Genomic DNA, 27,160 nt, shown 5'->3' with positions numbered 1-27,160 from the left:
TGCAGCCAGCGGTCGCCAAGACAACCATTCTACGCCGGGACGCGGCGACAAGTGGGGAGCGGCCCGCGGGGGAGGGGAGCGCGGGGTGCAAGAGGAAAGAGGAAGAAGCGCTCAGATGCTCTGCAGAGTCGTGAAGGTTAAAACCGAAAACAAAAACGGGCTAGATGCAAAGGACTCGATTCTAGTCCCAGCCCGGCGCCCTGGGCGACGCGGGCAGCTGGGAGGGGAAGGGGCGCCTGGACCCAGCTGGGACCCCGGGGTGCGACTCCACCTACCTAGTCCGGTGCCCGGCCGGGCCCGCAGCTCCAGCAGCGCCACGCCGTGTCCAGATGTCGCGTCAGAAGCGTGCAGCGGTTTCATTTAATTTCGCTAGTTTTCCAAATCTAGAAGAGGAGCGGAGCGGCTTTTTGTTCAAAACTGACATTCAGCCTCCTGATTGGCGGATACAGCAACGAGATGACCTCGCTTTCCTTTCTTCCTTTTTCTCTTCTAAATAATCTAGTTCGAAGAATGGAAGACTTTCGACGAGGGGAGGCAGGAATAAAACAAGGGGAATGAGGGAGCGGGGACGCGAGCAGCCCCAGAACCCGCCGGAGCGCGGCGGTTCCTGGTAGGGCCGTGTCAGGTGACGGATGTAGCGAGGGGGCGGGCTGCCTGGAGATGCGTTCCAGGCGTCCGGCCCCTGGGCCGTCCCCGCGGGACGCCCGCGCTGAGGGTGGGAAGATGGTGGTGGGGGTGGGGGCGCACACAGGGCGGGAAAGTGGCGGTAGGCGGGAGGGAGAGGAACCCGGGCCCCGAGCAGCCCGCGCGCGCGCCTCCCTAAGGGCGCCTCCGGCAACCCTTCCCGCGTGCGCAGGGCAAAGAGCTGTTCCGAGATCTTGGAGGTCGGGGTGGGAAAGCGGGTGGGGGTGGGGGGCGGGCGCGCTCAGGGAAGGCGGGTGCGCGCCTGCGGGGCGGAGATGGGCAGGGGGCGGCGCGTGGGTCGCAAGTCTGCTGTTAGGGGGGCAGGAGCGGCGCTGCTCACCTCTGGTGCCAAAGGGCGGCGCAGCGGCTGCCGAACTCGGCAGTGGAGGCGGCGAGAACATGGTGCGCAGGTTCTTGGTGACCCTCCGAATTCGGCGCTCGTGTGGCCCTCCGCGAGTGAGAGTTTTCGAGGTTCACATCCCGCGGCTCGCGAGGGAGTGGGCAGCGCCAGGGGCACCCTCCGCTGTGGCCCTCGTGCTGATGCTACTGAGGAGCCAGCGTCTAGGGCAGCAGCCGCATCCTAGAAGACCAGGTAGGAAAGGCCCTCGAAAAGTCCGGGGTGCATTCGCCAATTGTTTTCTTTGGTGTGATTTCAAAACTAGATAGATCTTCTCTAGCACAGGCTAGGAGGAGAAGGTAACGGCAGTGGAGGCTTCCCCATTCGGGTTACAACGACTTAGACATGTGGTTCTTGCAATACCATTAAACCTGGAGCCCCCTCAATCGTGTGAAACTGAGGCGAACAGAGCTTCTAAACCCACCTCAGAAGTCAGTGACTCCCAAATATTCTAGGTGGGAGTGACTAAGCCCCACCCCCAACACACACACACACTTTCTTTCTCCCTAGGGGAAATATTGCTAACCGTCTAAGTTTTCAGCAGGGGGCCATTTTTTTCCCCAGCCTCCTGGCAGGGTCGCCACCTCTCACCTTCCAGGAGAGTAGAGGACCCGAGAGAGAAGGGGCACGCACGCAGTGACTTCCTGAAATGCTAACCAGGATCATAGGATCAGTTACTGCTGCGAGGAGCAAACACTTGCTTCTTAGGGGGAGTTTTACAGCCAACTGGGAAATGGGCTTTCTTTGTGAGTTAGACGTAGAGGTCCGGCGGCCTGTGTGATTGAAACTGCTCCGGACAATGCTTGTATGTTTAGCAGACGACAGAACTGCAGAAATCTCAACTGATAATATTTTAATCATCTCAGACGACAGTTAACACAGTTTAAAAATGAGGCCTACTTCTTAAAAAACAGAATCCGAGGTAGTTTTGTCCTCACATTGATAAATCTTAACCCAGCTGGTGTAATTTCCTATAACCAGGAAAACTGAAAGAATATACTGTTAAAATATGCACAATGCAAATTAAAACTTGTATAATAAGTCTAAAAGTAATTTAATGAGGCTTCACTTTTATGACCGTCCTTGTGGCATGCTTCGCCAGGAATATATAGCTTCGAAAAGCAAAGGCCAGCGGAGGGGTAATTATTTTTTTACTGCAATGTTGTCTCTTTCAAGTGGAAATATAAACCTGTTAAAACTATCAGTGTTTAATTAAGTGTCTCAGTTTCTATTAGCAAAAATTTATAATCTATAGGATAAGTGCACATTTTATTTTTTACTTTTCATATTATGAAAGTTCATTTTTTAAAAAAGTTATTCAAAAGAGCTTATAAAGGATTTCATGGCCTGTTGCTGGATTTAAATTTAATTCATTTAAAAATATTGGCAAGACCCTGTTTGTTTGTTTTTTTTACCAGTGGTTTATCCGTATCAGCAAAAGTTTAGCCACTGTGATTCATAACTGTTTAAATATAGTTCTTAATATTATTGTCTATATAAAAATATTTATTATTCGGGGTTAATATTATTCTATATAAAATTATTTTATTTAAATTATTAAGTTGCTTCTGAAAATCTATAGTAACAAAGTAGAAAATGTCAATGTATATAAATGCTGTAATTACATACTTTTTAGTTTAGGCATATAAAACATAACGTTGAGGTTACTTTAAGTGAGAGAAAATATTTTATAGTATGTTAATGTATATGCATCAACTGCAAAAAATATTTAAATGATAGGTTCATTGAAATAAATCATTTTTTGTTATTTAGGTATAAATCAATTTTCACGATGTATGTGAAAAGCCCAATCTTCAGGAACTATCTGAAGATAGAACACACAGCTTGAATAGAATGTTTGTCTTGAAATATATGCAATTTTCAAATTTCATATGTAAAATGGTATACATAATATAAAATCTAGCAGTGTTAATTATAATATGTAATTATATATTTCACATGAATATATTTATACCTATGTTTATATTGATTTGGGAGTTTATATGGATACTAATTTTGTTAGGATTCATACAATTCCTTGAGAGGCACACGTGCTAACAATTACTTGTATGAATAATTTAATATCATTGCAAATAATAGTATGTTATTTTAATGTATTTTTTAAGTTTCTGCAAATACGTTTATTATGACTTTTTTATGATTGGAAATATGTATACTAAAATTCCATTCCACATTACCTGTTTCTTAACTACAAAAACCTGATAAATTCCCCCAGTTGATTTGTTACTTCTACCTTGGCACATTTATAAAATAGTCATATTTTTATTAGGAAGTTAAAATATTCATTTGTTTATAGCTATTTCAGAATGCTGAGATTTTTTTTATTTAATAGCATAGAGTTCTCTCAAGGTAAGTGCTGTGCAGTTAGTATAAATCATTATTCCCAATGCATACATGATTCACAGTTTGTATTGTGTTCTAAATGAACCATGGCACTTTCAGAAATTAAGACTTAATATTCATTTTACTTTTTTGAGTACTCTTGAATTTTAGAAAGTCCATTATCATCCTAAGGTAGCAACAACATAGCCTATTACCATCTATGTCCATATTTTACAGGTCTATTATTCTACGTTTGTTCATCACTATCAACTACATGGTAGAGTTAAGCTAAACCATTTTTCCAATATATGAACAATTCCTGTTCATAAAGTGATATAAAATGTCTCAAAAATACTGTCTTACAGCAAGGTTCAACCATGGGCCCAGTGCTTTTACACTTTCTACAAAGTCTTTGGAGAAACAGAGAAAATCCCACTTGCCTTCTGTACTACAACATCCTAGGCCAAACTAAAACTGAAATTTCACAGTGGAATGCTGTAGGCCAGGGGTGTCCAATTTTTTACCTTCCCTGAGCCACAAAGGAAGAAGAATGATCTGGGGACGCACATTAAATACACTAACAATAGCTAATAAGCTACAAACAAACAAAAAAAAATCTCATGATGTTTTTAAAAAGTTTATGAATTTGTGTTGGGTGACATTCAAAACCATCCTGGGCTGCATGTGGCCCTTGGACTCACAAGTTGGACAAGCTTACCGTAGACCTTCCATCTGCTGCAAAACCCAGCCTGATACAAAACCCAACCTGATAAAAAGTTTTTGTGGTGCTTTATTTCTGCAGTGTAAGTTATATAAGTAATGGGTACAGTTTCATTTTCTAAATAAACAATTATTACATTGAATATGAATTTTTAAAGCAAGTTACCTAAATTAGGATTCTCACATACCTAATTACTAATATCATCTCTATTTGTTGCCCAGTGAGATTAATGTACCTCCTAAACTCCTCACCATCAAGAACAACAATTTTGTATTACATATTAAGAATTTTAAAATGAACCCATACATTTTCATTCAGCTATTTTATATTCAGGCCTCATGCTAATCAAACAAAGGTTCTGACAAAGATTAATACAGATGGATAAGTAGTAGGAAGAAATAAAAAACTGCATAAAATTCTAGCAATAAAATGTTAAATTATGGTACAGTTATATTCTGGAACATCAGGTATCTGAAGAATATGTAATAGACTGTTAAATGATTGCATTATAAAGTCAGGTTTTTTTAAAGCAAGATTCAAAACAGTAAACAGTTCCCCTCCACCACCACCAAAGTAGTTATAATAGTTTCCTCAGGAGGAGAGGGGTTGGGGGAAAGGTTGGTGATATTTATTTTCTTCGTTTCAATTTTGAGTTTTCCAAAGTGCTATGACCATTACCACTAAAAGGTATGTTATTTCCAAAGCCTTTGGCACTGTAGCAATCCTACATAGCGGGTGAACTAAGAGCTTCTCTAGCCTTAGGTGGGTAAGGAGGGAGGAAAGGCAAGGAAACTGAGTTAAGTATCATACCCAAGGTCTGGGAAAGCCTGAGAGGGCTGTGATTTCAGAACCGTAATGCACGCTATGTCCAAGAAGTTACATTTTAAACCCCTAAGTCCATAGCTATATCCATTTCCAAGGCAGCACGGTTAGGCCTCTGGTCACAGAACTTGCGCCCTTCTTGGAATTCCTTCTCTCTGGCCCCACTACCCCAGCCCACAAGCACACTCTAGTCCCCTCCAATCAATTTCAGGCAGAGTTGGCCACCTCCGGAGACACGCTGAGGGTGCAAGGGACCTGGACCCCAAAGAGCGCCTGAGGACAAGAGATTAGATGCACGCTGCTCCTCCACTCCTCAGCCCCTACCATCCTCCTCCTCGACCCTAAGCTCCCCACTTTCTCAGTTCTTAGAGATGCTGTGGATCCCAGAGGCTTAACTGGCAGCTGAAGCAAGGCACTCCATCAAGAATTTGGACCCGTGGTCAAATTATCACTCCACCGCATGCACTCTCCGCAGGAACGATGTAATCCATTATCTTAACTGTGGACCTGGGGTTCCACGTGGAATACTATTGGGTTTCACTGCTCGGGGTGGGGGTAGGGGTGGGAGCAGGCAGAGTCTGAGAGGACGACAGGAAGGACAGGACAGGAGGAAACTCCGGGTCAGCTCTCCAGTTTGGAACTGGGTAGGCCTTGTTTTGGTGAGGATGGGTAAAGAGAAGTGAGTCGGAGTTACTCGAAGGAACCACGGGGAAAGTGCGCTTCTGAGACTCGGCAGCCCTTTCATTCCCTTCCAAGCCAGATGGAGACCCAAGAGTGTTGAAGGGCCTCGCCTTCCCTCAGTTTCTCTATCTGCATCTGGGGGTGTAGGGTAGTAGGAAGAGTGGCCTGTAGTATTTTTCCAGTGCTGATGTGTCTCCATTGTTTTCTTCTTATATTGCAGCTTTCCCCATGTTTGAAAGTTTTCTTTTTAAATGAAATCATTGATTAGAATAAAAAACGTCAGTAGCTATTAAAATAAGACCCATTTTCATGACAGTAAGCCAACCGATAGAGAAAACCTTGGGAATTAATAAATGAAGGCTTTGTTTGGTAGATGATAAAAGGTCCTTTGAAAGGGTCCGACCCTTCCTAGAAAATACCCACCAACTTGGGACCTCAACGGATTCACCATATCCTAATGCATGCAATTTTAATGCGTATTCAGCAAACCCACATGTGTTTGCAATTGTCGACGCTACAAAATGTCAATAGCGTTTTTTTTCTGTTTGTTGAATGTGAATCTTAGGTATGAAGCCATCTAAACAGAAGAAATTACAGGAATGATTTAAAATCACATATAAAACCAGTAGTATTGCTAGAGGAGAATTAGTCAAGGACAGCATTATGAAGAAAGTGAGCGAGAATTTCCAAAGAGCAGAAAGATAGAGCTTGGTGGACTAAGGGTTTCCAAACAGAAGGAATGCCAAAATAGTTGGAGTCTCTGAACCCACTGAGTCTTGGACTGTTTAACTAATATTTGTACTTCCAGATATAGTAGAGTGCCTTGTACATAGTGGCATTTTAAAAAATATAATGCCTCGTAGTTTTTTCAATTTTTATTTTAGAAGGAGGGGGTACATGTGCAGGTTAATTACAAAGGTATATTGCATGATGCTCAGGTTTAGAGTACGACTGAATCTGTCACCCAATTAGTGAGCATAGTAGGTAGTATTTCAGCCCTGCTCCTTCCCTCTCTCCTCCATCTAGTAAGCCCCAGACTATTGTTCCCATCTCAATGTCCAATTAGCATTTGTTTTTTAAAATGGGAGGTTGAAGAAAATCTCAGTCCTTGACAGTGTCTCTCAGTGAATTTATTTAATTCATGAGCCCTGGAATGATGGTTGCATTTGGGCAGAACTATACTATCAAAAACAAGTACTAAAAGGAAAAACAAAAGTTAAATTTATCAACTACAGGACTGAAACTCCCAAAGCATCAGAGTTCCTTTAAAAAAATAGTACATTGATTTTTATTTTTTATGACATATTGGCTTTGTTCATGAAAATATAAACATGTTATCACAAAGGACTTTTTAATTCTTCAACTATTTCTCAGTTTTCTCTTTCACCTTCAGTATCATAAATTATTTAAATGGTTGTGAAGGGAGTAGGATTTTTTTAAATAAAGGTTTTATAGAGGTTCAGAATTATATGAACAAAGACATGTAATCTCTTAAGCAAATTGAAACGAAGTTGTACAATTGAGGTAATTAAATAAAAAGCTTTTGCTTTCTTAATTGAATTATGTGAATAACTAGAAATTTTAAAAGTATGACAAAGGTTAACAACAGCATCATTACCTGGGCTGCCTTTATAAATACATATTTCTGAGATTCACTTTCAGAAAATTTGATTCAGATTTGCTGTGGGTCCCAGAAATCTGCATTTTAAATAAACACTCAAAGGAGATACTATTACAAGTGGCCCACTTGGACACAATTTGACCAATATGACCAGTTTTGTTTTTTTAACCTTATTTCTGCTTATTTATCTTTGAATTGAGGTCCAAGATTTTAGGTGAGATTTTAAGTTTAGAGTCAGTTTCCTGGATCCCTGGAAAAAGAGTCTGAGTAATCAGTGGATGAGTTATTTCACCAAATGAAGGAGACCCTTCATCTGAATGGGAAAAGAATGTCCCTTTGATACATTTTTACAATCAGAACATAGTTTGAGAGAAAAAATATAACAAAATATATTTGTATTTTAAAGCTTACAGAACCAGACAGAAAATTTCCACATAGCCTATATATATCTTATTTTTATAAAACTCTATATACACTTACTTCTGTTTGCACAGGATGAATGGATCTCTCTCTCTCTCTCTCTCTCTCTCTCTCTCTCTCTCTCTCTCTCTCTCTCTGTGCGTGTATGTGTGTGTGTTGTAATAAGAAGTTTCTTTCATTTTATGATCCAGACCAGGCTCATAATAAATATGACAACCTAAAATTATGTAAGAAAGAAAAATCAAAGCACAAGTGTTATGCTTATCTAGCCATAACAGAATAAAGCATCTGTGGACAAAATGATGGGTCTTTATGTCTCTGTAAAAGCACAGTGATGAAGGGAGAAATACAGATGAAAAATGTAAGCTAAAAAGTAACAATTACAAGAAAAAATATCATACCTTTCAAATAATAATTTTTCTGCTTTTAAGCTACAATTTGTCTAATATTACACCAGTGATGTTGCTGATGTATTAGGAAAAAGCTTGTTTTGCTTTCTTTTCTCGAGTGCCACCATTTTCTTGCTCTCATTTTCTTTCAGGCTGCCAGATCATCTGACTCAGCAATTGTATAACTCTCAACCAATTTAAAGAAACAGCAGCTATCTAGAGAACAATGACTCCCCCAGTTGCGAATCTAATTATTAAATGTCCAACATCAGATACTTTGAATTTTACTCCATGCAGTTTACATGCTGAATAGTTGAAGCTGAATATATTATATTTAACATTTAATTTCAAAAATAGGCTTATTGAAACTTTCTTCCAAATCACATGGTAAAGTTCTTATTTTCTTCAAAAATAATTAGGAGGAGCTTAATAATAATAGGACACTTCAACCTTGCATTATCTTATTTAATTATCACAGTATCCTTATGTTTTAGATGTTTCATTTTTTTTTTTATTTTGTAGATCTGGACACTGAGGCTCAGATAGGTTGCATAGTCTGCCAAAAATCATTGACTGGTAATTCGTATATGGTTGAACTTGGTTGTTCATGGAATGCTGTAAATATGTATATGGTTTCAGTTCCATCTCTTTTCGTTGTTATTTTATAAGTTGCTTAACCCCTTTGGACCTCTACTATACTCAAGCATCAGCCATGTAAGTCACAGTAAATATTTATTAGTTGAAAGGAGGTTAACACCTTTCAAAAATTTATTTTTTGACCAAAATAAAACCAATGAAAAATTCCCATATGAATGTACATATAACTTACTTATTCCTATTCCTACTTTAATTTAAAAGCAATAAGTGGGATACCTGTCCACCAGCACAGGAACCAATCGAACCATGCAGTTGAAAGATTACTTTCTTTAGCACTCACATGACCTGTGCGCAGATTCTATTTCCTTTACTTATGAGGTGCCATGGTACCAGAATGAAGCATGAGAAACTCTCAGTGCTTTTATTTTCTCATCTGTAAACCTGAGACCCTATGGTATTTATGTAATAAGAAGTAGATAAAATAGTATGTGTAAAGATTCACTGTAAACTTTTAAACAGCATACATTTATCAGTTATTATAATGCCTAAACTATTCCCTTAAGAAAGCATATTAGTTTTTTTACAGTAAATACCTACTTCATTAGAATTTAATTATTCAGTGTAGCTAGAAATTTCTAAACTCCATTTTTAAAATGTATATATTATAATAAAAATACATTTATGTATTAAAACTTCTGGTATATTCCAAGGTCTTCGATAAAATCAGTGTAAATTTGCATACTTGGATACTTTTAAATTCACATCCGTACAGAAGTTCTATATGGCGGCCTTTAGCGTATGCCTCTAAGCTCTTCTAGTATTCATAACCATTAAACACATATTAAGCAGTGTTCGTGAACCTTTGTTTTCTAAGGCAGGAAATCAAGGTAGCTTTAGAAAACTGGAAAAAAGTTATTAGTCTAATAACCCAGAATAATAATATAATAATTTCCAAAGGAATCACTGAAGACAACTAGATTTTTAATTCCTTCAGAATGGTTGTTACAGACTGAATATCTGAATCAACAGTTTTGGCCAAAACAATTTTCTAAAAATTCTTTAGTATAAAAAAATTGTGTGTGTGTGTGTGTGTGTGTGTCTGTGTATGTGTGTCTGTGTGTGTGTGTGTGTGTGTGTGTGTGTGTATGTGTGTGTGTGTGTGTGTGATGAAAGGAGTTATGGGCAGAAACATTAATGTAATCCTAAAAACATTCAAAATGCCTACCTTGAGGGTGACCTTCAATCATATTTATTCAAATTTGAAGAAGTTATTTAGAAGTAGGGTATCAAAGAAACAGACAAAATACATTAAGTGGTATGCTTTCTTAAGGCTAAATTGACCTGGGGTTTTAAATTGGTACAGAGTAAACATAGAGTATATTCTGTTATTGTATTTTTGAAAAAGTAATTATGGAAGTTATCATCTTAACCATAACAACGAAAAAGAGAAAACTCTACCCTCAACCCAGAGACTGAAAGGAAAACATGAATGGAAATGTTAAATCTGTGAAAAGTGCTAAAACATGAATAGAAAGCATTTACTTATTTAATCAAAGTTGATTACATTTCATCAAGAAGTTGATTCCTTTGAGGGAAGTTGAATCATATATCAGGTGAAGAATGTGATTTGAGGAAGACTGGTCTAACACAAGAAAATTTTCTTGCAATCTTTAATAATATCAGAGGAGAAACTGGCTTCAGAACTCTCCAAAGTTCAGGAAAGGACACAGAAATTAAAAATTAAACATAACAGTAAGACTATAGAGTCCCAAGAAAGCAAGCTACTTTTAAAGGATAGGTTTTTAGAGGGGAAATGGGGGACAACCATTCTCCATTGGATAAGGAAAGTTTCCATATAGATTGTCCCCCTGAAATTAGAGTATCCTAAATCTTTGTTAAACCTATGGGTAAACCATGAATACTCAACATCCACCCTCAGGAGTGAAAACTGAATACAATATTATTTCTCTGTGACTTTCAACATTATCTCAGAACTCTAATAGCATATACATGCATCAGCAGCATAAACAGAAATTAGATATTATATATGCTTGTGTTAGCAATTAAAAAGGACAGCCTGTTTGAGAGGAGAAAATCTGTCCCATCAAGAAGGGAAAAGGAGGGAGGTTGGGGATAGAAGTTTAGAGAAAATACACTTTGCAATTCCTCAGTTTTGACTGTAGTTTTCCCATTGTACCTTCCACTTGAAATACACTGCAAGGAGTGGAGGTTGGTGGCAATGAATGTAAAGACTGAACACAGTGACACTCTCCAGTGTCACTTCTTATGATTTAATGAGGTTTGTTTTTAGGTTTTTTTTTTTTTAATTCTTTTGTGATACCATAGGCAACTTTGTACAAAGAAGCTCTTTTTTCAGGGGGTTAGAATTCAGGAGATAGCATCATACCTTTTAGAAAAAAGTTTTCTTGTTGAAATCACAGATACTTGCCAGAATATACAGTAATTAATGAAAAATTGCTCAAAGGGACATTTATTTTGATGACCTAAATGAATAACTTGATAACAAATGTCATATATATTCTCAAAAAATTAAAAAGCACCATTTATTGAGAGCCTACTGTGCACCCAGACTTTTATATATCTGACATTCTTTATTCCTCAGAGTAACCTTATGGGGTAAATTTTATTTTCCCCACTTTGTGAGGTGAGGGAACAAAGGCTCAGAAAGTTTACACAACTTATTCAAGTCTACAGAGCTGGTAAATGAGAGGTCAGTTCTGAGTTTAAAGACTAGGCTTGTCCCACTTGCATTTGTGCTACTCCCAAAATTATGATTAAGAATATGGCTGGCATTTCCCATTACCCACATTAAGTAGCTGTGGCCATAGAAAGAATGGAGAATGGAGAGAGGAATTGAGTTCAACATCAGCAGCAAACATTTATTAACTGGGTAACCATAGCAATGTACCACTTACTTACCCAAGTAAGTAGCTGTGGCCATAGAAAGAATGGAGAATGGAGAGAGGAACTGAGTTCAACATCTGCAGCAAACATTTATTAACTGGGTAACCAGAGAAAAGTACCACACCTCCACTTTGTTATCTATAAATCAAAATGGTGGCTTTTTGAAAAGCAATTTTGCAATATATTCAAGAGCCTTCTACCCAGAAAAATTGCAAGTCTATTTTTAGTAGCAATTAGAAACACCTTAACTATCTGACAACAGGGATATTGTTAAGTAAATTATAACTATTTTTCCAGTGGAATGTGTTGCAGCTGTTAAAAGTAGCATTTATGAAGTGTTTTTGGAGAAGTTTGGAAAATGCTCTAATGATAAGTTAGAAAAGGCTTATTTCAAAATTGTATAATATTTACAATGTAAAGATTAAGCAAAGAAAAAGACAGGAGGAAGTATATCAAAATGTTAATAATTATTGTTTTGTGTAGGGTAGTTTTTCATTTTTGGTGTGCAACTAATTTCTTAATTATTTTTACGTATATGAGCTTTAATCGGGAAAGCAAATCATTCAAAAATGAGGGAACTGAATTAAATGACGTTCAGGGGACTTTGCATGTCTTCGAATTCCAAATTTCTATCACTACTGAAGAATAATCACAGAAGGACAGTAGTTTCTGAAAATGGAGAACGAGTAATCTTGGCCCAGGTTTTACAACTTGCTCTAAAGCACAATCCTCAAAGAAAAAGAAGCATTGATGAGTTGTTCACCACGTACTGGATAAATTATCATTAGGGAAACAGATATTGTAGTAGGGAGAGTGAGGACCTCTCAAACAGAACTGGGAACCTTAAGTTCGAACTTTATCTTGATTCTTTTCATTATTACGTAAGTACTCTGAGCTTCTTTTTGTCTATGTGATGAAGAAAGAATAATACTCTCTAACCCATGGGAGAGCTGTGGAATTAGAAATGACATATATAAAACTGCTAAATGCTTGTCACATAGTTGAGGTTCAAAAAATTATAGCCATTATTTTCTTGGAAACTTTTAATGAATTTCTTATTATCTCTATTTCTGTCTTCCTGTCTCCTCTAATTATGTTTGTTACTTATTTTGTTCCTCAGGATGAGGCCAATTCTCAATATCTATGCGGTATATAATATACATATATATCAAATATGTGCATATAATGTGTACCTACATACATACTGTGCTAATCTTTTAGTGTTCTCTGCTGATCAAATAGCTACAAATAGATATAAGTAATTCACCATAAGTAATTTACAAAACAATTTACAAAACAATTAAATTAGGGAATAATTGTTTTCATGAACTGCAAAGATTCCTCATTTCACAAGAGTCCACTCGAGATATTTTTAATAGTAAATTTCTTACATAGATTTAAAATCATATTTGTTTTGCACACAATTTAGAAAAGACATCTGCTATATAATAAGTCATATATTTTTAAGTTACCTTCAAAATATTCTTGGAAAGATGATAATAGGTACTGCTGATTCTATACCCAATTAACACTTTAGAAACTAAGGGTTGAAAATCATGACTTAACTATAATTATGCATTAAATCTACAACACATCAAAGAATTTTGCATTTTGTACTCATTGCTAAGATCCAGTTTGAGCAGGAAAAGAAATTTTACAATAATTCTGAATGAGCAGAGATAGCAGAGAGTTTCTAAAAGAACACCTTACTTAGAGCAAATACTAAATAATTGTGCTATATGGAATTTAATTAAATAGCAAAGAGGAGAAAGAAACATCCTCTGTCTTGAAACTTCTAGAGATCTACTCCCAGGGACACATTGTCTTTTCTTAGCAAACTTGTTTGAAGGTCTACGCTACTTTCTCAAAGGTCTCCCCTTCATGCTGAAGCTACCTTTTTTCCTTGTAGAAAATAAATAATTAAATATCTTGCAGTTATTTACCTAAGAAAGTGCTTCTTTCCCATTTAAAATATTCTTATCACCCACACTGGACCTTGATTATCAGAATTTTTATCCAGGGCAGCTTCAGGGGCACTTTGGCACTTCAGGCCAACCCACAATCTATTTTTACACACTTCTGATTATGCCCACTTTGTAGATGAAGACATTGAAGTTAGAAAAAAGAAACTCACTGTTCAGGGTAACAAAGTAGGTGGTGGAGCTAGGCCAGGGACTCTAATTTCCTGACATTATTGCTTTTCTAACTTAAGGGGATGCATGGAATTATTCTTCCATTGCCTTTGTCTTCAAATAATTCTCTATTGTCTTCAAATAACACTCTATTATTCTTCAAATAATCCTATTCTAGAACTCATCTATGAAGGCTTAACACAGCTGGACCTAGAAGCTCCATTACAAAGCATATATCTTGTTCTCATAATCTACTTCCTGAGGAACTTTCTTTAATCATGGGATCTTTTCCACACTCTGAAATCTTTTTTTCCTGGTAACTCAAGTGTGAGGTATCATTTATCAGAATGCATCACTCCAGTCTTCCCTGCTCAGGTGATTACTGTAGGCTCCACTCAAGAGCTCATCCCAGTTCAAGACCACCTTCCTCCTCCAGAGAAGCAAATATATTGATGGCTGTTACCAATACATGCTCTTGACTAAGAGCCCTTCTTTTGTAATTAATATTGACAACCTTAAGCCAAGTGCCTAACATATATTAGGTACTCGGTTACTTTCAAATAAAGTTAGGAATGATGATTCTAATAAAAGTAACTCTGATTTGTCTATTAGTTTTATTATGTTTATTTAATTCATTAGAAAGGCCATGCACATAATACTAAATTCAGACAATATAAATCACAGAATGTGAAAAGCAAGTTGCATGCCAATCCCAGTTCTTCATTTCCTTGCCTCACAGGTAAGAGCTTTCTTTGTATCTTCCCAAAGATACTCTATGTATATTTTGTTTTTAACCCCAAGCTATAGTTACAACCATTATCTTTAATAATAATGTTAATATTGAAACTGGTAAAGAAATATGTGTGCAGTATCTCACTTCAAGTGTTAAGAATAGAACAAGAGAAAGCCCACTTTGAAAATTATGGACATTGAATCTAGAAATAAACTCTAAACACAGTCAAAACAATAGTTCATTAAGTTCATTCGCAGTCAGTAGTTCATTCACAGTCAAAACAATTAAGTTCTTAAGAACTGTCACTTGGTCTAAGAATAGAGCTATTGCTCCAACTCCTTTTATTTTCCTAACAAAATCATCTTGCTTATCACATGAAATTTATTCATATCATCCCTTGCCAATCCTATAATGCCTTATCAGAACCAGAAACCAACTCTAGAACACTAACTTCTAAAATCTCTTTCTGATCATATGTTAAAAGTAATCAAATATCTCAACTGTGTCATGATCTCCACCCTCAGCTGGGTTCCCTAGTCTGATTTAAAAAAAACAAAAACAAAAGACTTCTCTGTCTGAGTCTTACTTAACCCATCTTCTCTCCTCATGAGAGGTATTCTAAACTTTTACCATTCTCAAACTTCCTACCCTACCATCTTATTTTCACTCTGCAAACAAGCTAGCTTCCTCATTCATGGAAGGAAGTGCCTCCCATTCTGACCTTTTCTCCCTCCCAAATCTACGTATCTCTTGTGACCAAAGCTATAACCATCTCTGTGCTTTGAGTTCTGTTTCTTTATGACTTTTGAGGGACCTTGGGTCCTCAAAAATATCCTATCTTGCCTATGTACTTAACTTTTCCTTTATTCTTTTCTTCTAACTTTGTCTTCTCTTCACTTGGCACTTGCCCTTCAGGGTATGTGTGTGATCAGGTCTTTTCCAACTTCCATCTGCCTCACTTCATGGTAAAGGCCTTGAACTATCACAACCAAGCTGTGAAAGAATAGTCAACACAGTGTTCGCACTTACTTGCCATCCCACTCTGCTGGTTTTTCTTTTGACTCTCTGAGGAGTTCTTCACAGGCTCTTTTTAAGGAATAAGTCCAAATGAATTACTTTCAGTTTCCCTAAACTTCTATGACTTTGCACATCCTCTTACCTCTGCCTAGAATATCTGCCTCCTTCTTTCCCATCTTTAAACTCTCACATCATTCTTCAAGACTGGGATCATCTCTTAGCATCCAGGAAGGCTTTGCCTACTGGAAACTAAGAATGAATTTGGTCCAATTTTCATTTTCTTGTATCATTCTCTGCTTTATTTTGCTCATCTAAGAGCATTACATGCCTCATTTAATCCCTAAACAACTGTGTGAGGCAAGTACAGTTATTATCCTAATCATGCAAATGATAAAACAGAGGCCCAGACATGTTGAGTAACTTTGTTCAAAGATAGAGAACCAGTAAGTGGAACAGTTCAGGTTTGAACCCTGGCAGTCTGACTCTAGAGATATTATGTTTTACCTACTCCCCTCTGCCCTTACCCTATGTCTGCCTTTAGCCTCTGAGCTTGTTGAATGAATGAACAGGTGGTAGTATTTTTTTCTTATAAAACTGATCAGAATTAAGACAGGTTTAAATTTCATAGTGTAGATTTTTAAAACTGCCAAGGCAGTGCAAATCTAAAAAAGAATGGCATTCTCGAGAAAGAAAAAGTAAGTGTGAGAATAATAACAATAACCAACAAACTTTAGTAAATTCTAGTAAATATAGTAAATTTTTAAATTAAAAGCTTTTGAACATACAGTATCATGTTTTATGGTCCCATGAAATATAATCCCATTTTGCACATAGGAAATCTGAGGCTGGCATGAGCAGTGCCAGGATCCAGGACTTTATATTTTCATTCTTCTAGGGTTTTGCACCTCAGGTTGAGCTGATATGTATGAGTAAACTGGGAATGTGGTGGGTTCTTTAAAAGAAAAACTAGGAAAGTTTTCACAGTATTATTAAACTTTACATAAGATTTATAATAGATAATTGACTCAATTTCTAGAGCAAAATGACCCCACCAAAGGATGCCATAATCCTTCCAGAGCTCTTCTGCAAGATATGAGAGTGTATACATATCTAAAGCTTGTTCTTGTTATTTCCAAAGCAGTCAACTTTTACATCTGCATATAATGCATCTAAATGTTTTTGTATCACCGCATCACCCATCTTCTTCACCAATAGCTCAATAAACATACGTACATATACATATCTATGTGTGTATGTGTGTGTATATATACACACACATATATACACACACATACATATATATGTGTGTGTGTATATATATACACACATATACACACACATACATATATATGTGTGTGTGTATATATATATATGTATATATATATATTTCACAAGAGCTATAAGAGTTCTTGATGTAGGAATCCATGGTAGACTCTGAATTCCCTAAAAGTTTTATTCAGAAATACATGTGTAAGTGAACACGTCTTTTTTTAAAAAAAATCACCACCTGCTTTCTTTTTTGGGCAGGTCTTTCAACAGACTCTTGAAGGAGCCTACTTTTTCCACTCTTCCACCCCCATTAAGAATCATTATATTGATAATGGAAATGTGTTAAATGTGTTCCCTCCCTCCCATCCTTCAAACCAATCTTTCTTCCTCCTCCATCATAAAATACCTTAAGCTAAACCAAAAGAATTTTATTTATCGATAGTTTGAATTTTCCATATTATGGCTATACAGATAATTGAGAAGTACCCAAGGAAAATATAAATAGCACAGTAATGCATTGTAGATTTTAATAACATGCTTGAAATCCTACATTGTTTTCATTGGCTTCATTTTTAAAACTATCTGTTTAAAAATCAGGCAGGAACTAAAGTACAAGATATGCTGGGTCTACAAAGTTTAAGTCAACCAGGGATTGAAATATAACTTTTAAACAGAGCTGGATTATCCATAGGAAGGTTAAGCATGTCTTAAGGCATCATCAGAGTCTGAGCAATCCATTTTTTAAAAATACATGTTATTCAAACCTTAAAAAGTAATAGTCACAGTAAAAATTAGAACGTTTACCTCTTTGCACTTGTTATACTCTTTAGTGTTGCTTAACTTTTCATTATAAGTGAGGGTGGTGGAGGGTGCCCATCATCTCCATCATCTTTTCAAGGAGTAAGTTCTTGCTTTTTTTTTTTTTTTTCTGAGACGGAGTTTCACTCTTGTTGCCCAGGCTAGAGTGCAATGGCAAGATAACCACTCACTGTAACCTCTGCCTCCTGGGTTCAAGAGACTCTCCTACCTCAGCCTCCCAAGCAGCTGGGATTACAGGCCCGTGCCACCATGTATTTTTAGTAGAGAGGGGGTTTCACCATGTTGGACAGACTGATCTCCAATGCCTGATCTCAGGTGATCCACCCGCCTCGGCCCCCCAAAATACTAGGATTACAGGCGTGAGCTACCGCGCCTGGCCTTTCCTTTTATATAATAGTGATAATCCTATCCAAAGCCATTGTTTTTTTCTGAGTCGGGGTCTCATTCTGTCACCCAGGCTGGAGTGCGGTGGCTCACTGCAACCTCCGCCTCCCAGGTTCAAGAGATTCTCCTGCCTTAACCTCCTGAGTAGCTGGAATTACGTGCGCCACCATGCCTCGCTAATTTTTGTATTTTTAGTAGAGACAGGGTGTCACCATTTTGGCCAAGCTGGTCTCCAACTCCTGACCTCAGGTAATCCACCTGCCTCGGCTTCCCAAAGTGCTGGAATTACAGACGTGAGTCACCACGCCCAGCTCCAAACCATTTTCTTTTCATGCCTCAAAACAGAATTGCATATAATAAAATTTAAATTAAAAAAAAGCACAGAATTGCAAGCCAATCCTCAAAATGGACAATTCAAGAGATAACAGGTATTATTAGCTTAGGGTATGCGGCACTGTTCTTAAGGTTCATATGTATTAATACATCAATTCATTTAAATTCACAACAACTCCTGTAAAGCAGGGGGCACTCATATTCCCCTACCCCTTTATAACTAAAAAAAAGAATGCAAGGTATTTTCAGTGGGAAGGGGAAATGTGCGTGTGAAGGAGACAGAACAGTGTGTAAAGCTGATCTTTGAATCACTGTGCAACTCTGCCTCTAGAACACTGAGCACTTCTTCTGGTCTAGGAATTATGACTTACTCAGAATGGAATCCGTCCTTCCAGTACTCCCTCCCCATTGGTACAATTCTCCCCTGTCCGTGGCACAATTCTCTCCTGTCGTATTAAGCAAACCTCATTTTTTCAGAGTCTGCCCTTATACCAGGCAATGCACATGTGTGAGAAATCCACGCCCTAGACAGCCGTTTTGCACATAGGAGGGGAAGGGGCAGGGAAGGAGAGAGCAGGCCGACTCTCCAAAAGGAATCCTTTGAACTAGGATTTCTGACTTAGTGAACCCGGCGCTCTCGAAAATCAAGGGTTGAGAGGGTAGGGGGACGCTTCCCAGTCGCACAGGTGATTTTGATCCTCGCTGGGCTCTCACAAACAGAAAAGAATAGTTTTGCTTTTTCTTATGAGTAAAAGAAGAAGCCATACTTTCCCTGTGACTCCAAATACCCTGATTCAATTTGGCAGTTAGGAAGGTTGTACCGTGGAGGAAGGAAACGTGGGCAGGGGGAGGGGTGTGGGGGGTGCGAAATTTCTTTTTGCTCTGAGACGAAAACGCGCGGTTGCTGGGAAGGCGGGGTAGCAAGGCCGGGAGCAGGGCTGCCGAAGGGCGGTGTAGGAGCAGGTGGGGAGGAGTCCAGCCTTTCCTCGCCGCCTCTGGGCTCCGGCGGGCGAGGGCCGCTTCCGGCTGGTGCCCCCGGGGCAGACCCACCTTGGGGCGGCTTCAGGGGTGCCACCTTCGCAGCGAGTGAATAGCACCTCCTCGGAGGACTAGCGAACGGCGCCCCCCCGCCTGGAAAGATATAGCCGTTCCGCCGGAGGAGTCGAGGGACAGCGTCCCGGGTGTTGGGGGTGGGGGCTCTTCCGCCCGCCCTCCCGGGTGGAAGAAAGAGGAGGGGCGGGCTGGTCTCGAGACTGCAGTGCGGGCCGCGAGAGCGCTGCAGGAGCGGAGAGAGGGAGAGCGGGGAGCGAGCAGCCGGGAGCAGCATGGAACCTTCCGCGGACTGGCTGGCCACGGCCGCGGCCCGGGGTCGGGTAGAGGAGGTGCGGGCGCTGCTCGAGGCGGGGGCGCCGCCCAACGCACCGAATAGTTACGGTCGGAGGCCGATCCAGGTGGGTACAGGGCCTGTAGCGGGAGCAGGGGGTGATAGGCGACTCTGGAGGACGAGATTTGCAGGGGAATCAAGTAGCGCTTTTATTCTGGAAAAAGAGAGGCTTCCTGCGCAGTTTTCAGAAGAGGTCTGTAATCAAAGACCTGGTCTTCTGGGGGCCCTGGGAAGCCACGGAAGGATTGAGGAGGCCCGCGCGTGCAGATCTCTGGAATGCTGTAAGGATCTGAAGAGGGGGGAAATATTTGTATTAGATGGAGGTATGCTCTTTATCAGATACAAAATTTACAAACGTTTGGGATAAAACGCGAGTCTTAAAGAAATGTAGGATGTACTGGAACTATTTAGCCCTGAATTCACAGAATCCTGGATGGAGCTTATCTTTCTTGCTAGGAGGTATTATCAGTAATAATCTATCGTGTATGTTGGAATAAATATCGAATATAAATTTATGATCGAAATTATTCAGAAGCGGCCGGCTGCGGTGGCTCACGCCTGTAATCCCTGCACTTTAGGTGGCCGAGGCGGCCGGACCACAAGGTCTGGAGTTGGAGACCAGCCTGGCCAACATGGTGAAACGCCGTCTCTACTAAAAATACAAAAATCAGCCAGACATAGTCGTAAACGCCTGTAATCCCAGCTACTCGGGAGGCTGAGGCAGGAGCGGAGGTTGCAGTAAGCCGAGATCACACCACTGCACTTCAGCCTGGGTGAAAGGGTGAAAGTCCGATAAATAAAAGAAAAGAAAGAAATTATTCCGAAGCAACTACATGTTGTGTTTATTTTTAAGTGAGTAGGGCAAAAATATATGTTTGCTGTAGGAACTTAGGAAATACAGATAGATAGATGCATATAATGAATCACATTCATGTGATCACACCAGATGTAATATGTAGTTACCATTTTGGGATTATCTGCTGACATTTTTGCTGTTTTTGCTATCTTTAGCTTTCTTGATATAATTTATTTGTGATAGAGTTTTAGAGATTTTTCATTTCCTCATTTTTGAAAAGTAGTGTTTCTCCTCTCCCCACTCCAGTTTTGTGAGGGGTTAGGGGATGATTTAAAAGTAATTAATGCCTGGGTATCTTTGCATCTCTAAAATTGTAACAGCAGCTTGGACCTGGAAGTTTGGCATTGTAGCCCTAAAATATTGTAGAAGAGACCTTATTTGTTTATAAGCAAAAAGGGAAAAGAAAAGTGGATAGTTTTGACAATTTTTAATGGGGAAGGGAGAAGAACATGTAGAAAAGGGGAAATGACGTTGGCTTAGAATCCTAACTACATTGATGCTTAATATAGAAACTTATTTGTATAACATTTTTAAGTACTAAATTCATATTAATTTCTTATTAAATGTGTTTAAGCATCCTACACATTTTCATTCAATTGATTCATTTTCTTTTTGCTTTGGATTTCTATCATGATTTAAATAATTACATATGGGTTACTTTTTAGATTTTTCATACTATGAAATATAAGAAAAACCATTAAGACTAGTTTTATGACCGAAATGAAGGACTTCATTGAACACACAAAACAATAAATTTACTGCAATATTTTGTCTTTTTGTAGCTGCAATTTGGTTTCTTGTACTTTCTCTTTGTCTCCTTGAAAAATAACTCAGTTTCACTTTCTTAGGACAGGATTTAGTAACTACAGTATAATTTAGTATAATTCTTTGATTTAGGCAAATTATACAATTTGTGTTTAATACAAAATGTGCCTAAAAATAAATAATTCTTCTTTATAACACCACCATCCTCAAGCTGATATAACAAATAACAGTTATCTCAAAATAAATTATCTGCTTCTACTATCATCTACCACATAATACTCAAATTTTAAGGTTGCTATGACTGCAGACAGTGTTTTAAAATTCCTCTTTGGAAATGGCTTTGTTTTCAAGATGATTTAGGAACCAAAGAAGTGACCATCTCTTATTTAATGAACTCTCAAATTATAAACCTGGAAAGTGTTTAAGTTTCCTATTGCTACTGTTACAAATTATCACAAATGTAGTAGTAAAGCAAACACAAAATTATTATTTTATAGTTCTAGAGATCAGAGGTCAAAAATGGGTCCACAGTGCTGCATTCCTTTTGGAAACTCTAAGGCAGAATCTGTTTTCTTGTCTCTTCCAGCTTCTGGTGACCATCAAATTCCTTAGATCATGGCCCCTGTATTTTCTCTCTGGCCTCTGATTCTAATATTTTCTCTCTGACTGTGACCCTCTAATAAAAACACTTGGGGTTATGTTGGGCTTACACTGAAAATTCCAGATAATCGCCCTCATGACCATTAATTCAATCACATCTACAAAGCCTCTTTTGCCACCTAAGGTAATATATTAACAGCTGTTGAGGATTGGGGCATAGATATTTGTGGGGACAGGGCATTATTCAGCCTACGACAGAAAGGAATTTTAGGACTAATTAAGACTAGCCATCTTGTTTTATATTTGAAGGAATTGAAGTTTTGGAATTGGAGAGCATTGTGCTAAATGAAATAAGCCAAACACGGAAAGACAAATATCACATGTTCTTACTTATTCGTGAAATATAAAACAATTTAATATTTCGAAGTAGAGAGTAGAATGGTGGTTACTGGAGCTCGGGGAATGGGAGGAATAGGGAGGTGGTAATCAAAAATACAAAACCTGGGTTAAGATGGGAGGAATAAGTCTGACTCGTTTTTTTTGAGATGTGTTTCACAGCATGATGAATATGGCTAAATAGTATATCTCAAATGCTCTCATTTGACAAAAATGTCAAATGTTTGAGATGATGGATAGGTTAATTAGCTTGATTTAATAATTCCCCATTGTGTTCAAAGATTATAACATCATATTGTACCACATAAATATATACAACTATAATATGCCAATATACAATTTTAAAACTAATATAAGAAATTGAGGTTCAACATTCCCAGAAGCTAAGGTAACTTAAAAAGTTTTGTGAAAATGTATTTTTTTTTTAAAGTTTTCTCTTTTTAACAATTACCACATTCTGCGCTTGGATATACAGCAGTGAACAACAACAACAGAAAATCTCCAGGCCTAACATAATTTCAGGAAGAAATTTCAGTAGTTGTATCTCAGGGGAAATACAGGAAGTTAGGCCTGAGTAAAAGTCAGTTTGTCCCTGCCCCTTTGCTGTTGTCCTTGTCTCACAGGGCTCTCTGCCTATGGCTACAGCTCCGCACAAGTTCGCAGAATATAATGGAATTTAATGTGTACTGAAGAATGGATAGGCGAACTGTAAAAGAAAATTGGAAATTGGAAGCAAAAGTAGGGTAATTAGACACCTGTGGCTTGTCTGGGTGTCTGCTTGGCGGTGAGGGGGCTTCACATTGGCGTCCTTTCTGTCCCCTACCCCGGCTCTGACCACTGTGCTCTCTCTGACAGGTCATGATGATGGGCAGTGCCCGCGTGGCAGAGCTGCTGCTGCTTCACGGCGCGGAGCCCAACTGCGCGGACCCCGCCACTCTCACCCGACCGGTTCACGACGCTGCCCGGGAGGGCTTCCTGGACACGCTGGTGGCGCTGCACCGGGCCGGGGCGCGGCTGGACGTGCGCGATGCCTGGGGCCGTCTGCCCGTGGACCTGGCTGAGGAGCGGGGCCACTGCCACGTTGCAGGGTACCTGCGCGCGGCTGCGGGGGGCACCACAGGCAGTAGCCCTACCCGCACAGATGCCGCGGGAGGTCCCTCAGGTGAGGACTGGTGATACAAGAATTTGTACCCGGAGAGCTTCCAAAGCTCGGAGCATTCCTTTTCCAGAAGAGAAAGTTCAGCAGGGGAGACCAGTCTCAGGTCTCGCCTCAGCTCACGTGCCAATCGCGCCAATCATCAGACAACCTGAGTCTCCTGATCGCGCTGCCGGGCCAGGGTAGCAAATGGGAAATAATCACAACAGGGACTTTCGCATGTGAAAGCCCATTCTGTAAATTATACCTCCCAAAGTATACCACCACCCAAACACCTACCCTCTCATGGTTTAAGGCCTAGATTGTGGAGCATTGAAGACTCAAGAGGCTAGAGAAAGAGTCTCCCTCTTCCTCCAAACTAGGGCCAGTTGCGTCCACTTACTGGGTCTGGTTCCTCATTTGCATACCAAGGTAACTGGACCAACTCTAGGATTTCCAAACCCAGTTGTGTGTGGCACCATCTGGAGATCGCTGAATCTCAGCTCTACGACACAACTCAACTAATCCGACCCTCCGCTTTACGCGGTAGAGTTTTCCAGAGCTGCCCCGGGGGGGTGGGGGTGGGGTTCTGTGGGTATCAGGACCAAAACTTCGCTGACCATGGCTGACTGTGCAGCACTCTGGCAGACAGAGACCCTCTCCTTTTCCTCTTAAACTTGTGTAAGAAGATCGCTGAGCGATGAAGATAGAATTGTGGTTCTCCTTGCCTTTGCTTTTTGCGATCTCAAAGCATCCTCCCTCTGCCCCCATTCCATGGCCTCAGTTTTCTAACCCTCACAGCTGTCTGCTGGAAGTGCCAACATTACTCAGTTGTTTCTGGAGGGGGAGCAGTTTTTTAAAAAACCAAATAGATATATGAAGCAATACACGGGAATTAATACGGATATTTAAGGTAAAACATGACCTTGAAGATTTTGAAATCCATCTTTTTGGCCCAGAATGGGGAACTGGGCTCCCTGGGCCATAGGGGAGCCTGGGTGGAAGAGTTGGAGAGTTACCTCTAAGCCCTCTGCTGGGGGATGCTGTAAATACTGAATGCAAAATCACCTTCCAAGTTGAAGATGCAAAGTTCTCCTTTACTCAGCCCCTCTTCCCCACCATTCCCGGGCTTTGCCTCCGGTTACAGCTTGCAGCCTGGTCCGCGTAGAAAGAGCGCGCTTCCAGGGCTGAGCATAAAGCTGGAGGAGCCCAGTGGGAGAAGGAGTAAAACTATTGAATTAAGCCACAAGCTAATAAATAAATTGAGACTCTTAATAACCAAACCGAAGATATTTAATCCAAGCACACAAGTCTTTCATACCTTCCTTCCTCCCTTCCTTCTCTTTCTCCCCAACACCCCCTTTTCAAGCACAATTAAATCTATGGTTAGATTCTACTTCGTGATCAACCATGTTCTAGGCGATGGGCACGCCAAGGTGAATGAGACAAAACGGGAGTCTTGCCCTCATGATGTTTACATTTGGAGACAGGGTCGATCTGTTGCCCAACCTGGAGGGCAGTGTCGCGATCACGAGTCACTGCAGCCTTGACCTCCCTGGCTCAAGGGGTTTTCCCACCTCAGCCTCCCGATTAGCGGGGACCATAGGCATGCGACACCATGACTGGCTTTTTTTTTTTTTTTTTTTTCCTTAAAAAATAATAGAGACCAGGTTCTCACCATGTTGTCTGGGCTCAAGCAATCTTCTCGCCTCCGCCTCCTAAAGTGCTGGGATTACAGTCCCAAGCTATAGTGCCCAACCTGGGAAACACGTTGAGCAAGATAATGTATTTTCAGAGAGCAAGTTTATAAAACCCATGCAATGGGTAAATATGAAGCGTGAATAGGAGGAGAAGCTAAAGAGTGGTCAGGGAATCTACTGACAGCTATGGGAGGAAGAGACTGTCGAGTGCAAATGCTGCCTCCGAAATAAATGTAAAAGGTTGGGAGAACCAAACAGTGAGCTGGAACCTGTACGCAACGAGATTAGAGAGGAAGGCAGAAGCCAGATCATATAGGGTCAAATAAATGAGCATCCATTTTGTTTCAGAAATGATAGGAAGCCATTTGTGGGTTTGTAGGAGAAGGCAAGGGTAGGCAACCTACGGGATTGGATCTCTAGTTTCTCCTACAGCTGAGGAGTGCCAGATTCTGAGGCGCCCTTTGGTTAACTCGCTCTGGCTGACTCACTCTGTACAGGTGCAAAAGATGCCCAGGGATGCCGGAAAGGAAAGGCCATATTTTCTTTTCCTCCTCCTCCTCCTCCTCCTCCTCCTCCTCCTCCTCCTCCTCCTCCTCCTCCTCTTCTTCTTCTTCTTCTTCTTCTTCTTCTTTTTATATAAAGCGCTGATCCTGTTTATTCAGCAGGAGCATTTTCACGCCTTCGTGCCTGGCATTGTGAGCAGGCACTGACACTCATTATATAACACTCATTTAAGGCCGGGCGCGGTGGCTCAAGCCTGTAATCCCAGCACTTTGGGAGGCCGAGGCGGGTGGATCACGAGGTCAAGAGATCGAGACCATCCTGGTCAACATGGTGAAACCCGTCTCTACTAAAAAAAATACAAAAGATTAGCTGGGCATAGTGGCGCGTGCCTGTAATCCCAGCTATTCAGGAGGCTGAGGCAGGAGAATTGCCTGAACCCAGGAGGCGGAGGTTGCAGTGAGCCGAGATCGCGCCATTGCACTCCAGCTTGGGAACAAGAGCGAAACTCCATCTCAAAAAAAAAACAAAAAAACACTTGTTTTCTTGCAACCCCACTGGCCCTGCGATCGCGCTTTCTCTGCCCTTGACCGGGTGGACCTGGAGCGCATGAGCAGTCAGCGTGCCCGGAGCAACAAGGCAGGACCTGGCTCGCTGCTGGAACAGGGCGGTGTGGGAGTGCGGTGGCAGCGGGTACATGTACGTGAGGACACTGAGAGAACCTTGTACAGAAGTACTCCAATGCCGGTGGGGACGGCAAGAGAAGAGGGTGGGATGGGCCACATATCTTTGACCTCTGGTTTCTAACGCCTATTTTCTTTCTGCCCTCTGCAGACGTCCCCGATTGAAAGAATCATTGAGGCTCTGAGACACTTCGAGAAACTTAGATCATCAATCACCGAAGTTCTTACAGGGCAACTCCCCACCCCATCCCACCTGGCTTTTGTAGTTTTAACTTAGAAAATAGAGCTTTTAAAAATGACCTGCCTTTTTTTAAAGTAGATATGCCTTCCCCCACTACTGCAATTTTCCATTTATATTTTCTTTTATATATTATTATAAAAAATTAAAAAAAAAAAAACGTTTCTGCCGTTTCACTGGGTTGGAGTTTTTGGGAGTGAGCACTCAGGCCCTAAGCGCGTGTTTGTGTGGCACTTCTTGCGAGCCTTGCAGCCTCGAGAAGCTGTTGACTTTACGACAGGCACTTTGTGAACTAACGAAGCTCAGAGGGGTTACTGGCTTCTCTTGATTCACACTGCTAGCAAATGGCAGAACCAAAGCTCAAATAAAAATAAAATAATTTTCATTCATTCACCCATTTATTCAGTCTACATTTATTGAGCATCTAGTGCAACAATTTCTTTGAATTTAAGACAGCATCGTTTCTGAGACTACTGTTGTTACGTATCTCTTAGAAAAACGCTGCAACCAGATATCTAACACTATTTATTTTGAGATGATACAATATCAAAAGCCATGTCTCAAGATCGATGAAATGCGGTTAAAATGATGAATGGAAACTCTATGGGGACCTCC

General features: G+C 40.2%; 1 protein-coding gene and 1 long non-coding RNA gene across 4 annotated transcripts in view; one reads left to right on the top strand and one right to left on the bottom strand.

Moving 5' to 3' along the window:
* The window catches only part of LOC103793377 (uncharacterized), a 384,615-nt gene extending 383,981 nt beyond the window's left edge, over window positions 1–634 (bottom strand). Inside the window, exon 1 of the long non-coding RNA XR_013526722.1 lies at window positions 276–634. This is a non-coding gene — a long non-coding RNA (uncharacterized LOC103793377). The remainder of the gene's footprint in view (window positions 1–275) is intronic.
* On the top strand, window positions 114–26,942 carry CDKN2A (cyclin dependent kinase inhibitor 2A). 3 transcript variants are annotated; one of them, XM_035306728.3, is made up of 3 exons: window positions 114–610; window positions 23,144–23,450; window positions 26,459–26,942. In XM_035306728.3, the coding sequence occupies exons 2-3, from the start codon at window positions 23,147–23,149 to the stop codon at window positions 26,470–26,472; spliced, it is 318 nt and encodes a 105-aa protein (XP_035162619.1). In that variant the 5' UTR covers window positions 114–610; window positions 23,144–23,146; the 3' UTR covers window positions 26,473–26,942. The 3 variants fall into 3 exon arrangements, with proteins under 3 accessions (XP_035162619.1, XP_078205793.1, XP_008996005.1); XM_078349667.1 differs by lacking the exon at window positions 114–610 and adding an exon at window positions 1,057–1,276; XM_008997757.6 differs by lacking the exon at window positions 114–610 and adding an exon at window positions 19,537–19,738.
* Window positions 26,943–27,160: the final 218 nt, after the last annotated feature.

This window comes from Callithrix jacchus, chromosome 1, assembly GCF_049354715.1.
Source record: "Callithrix jacchus isolate 240 chromosome 1, calJac240_pri, whole genome shotgun sequence".
Taxonomy (NCBI): Eukaryota; Metazoa; Chordata; class Mammalia; order Primates; family Cebidae; genus Callithrix; species Callithrix jacchus.
This window is presented reverse-complemented; position numbering and strand designations above follow the sequence as displayed.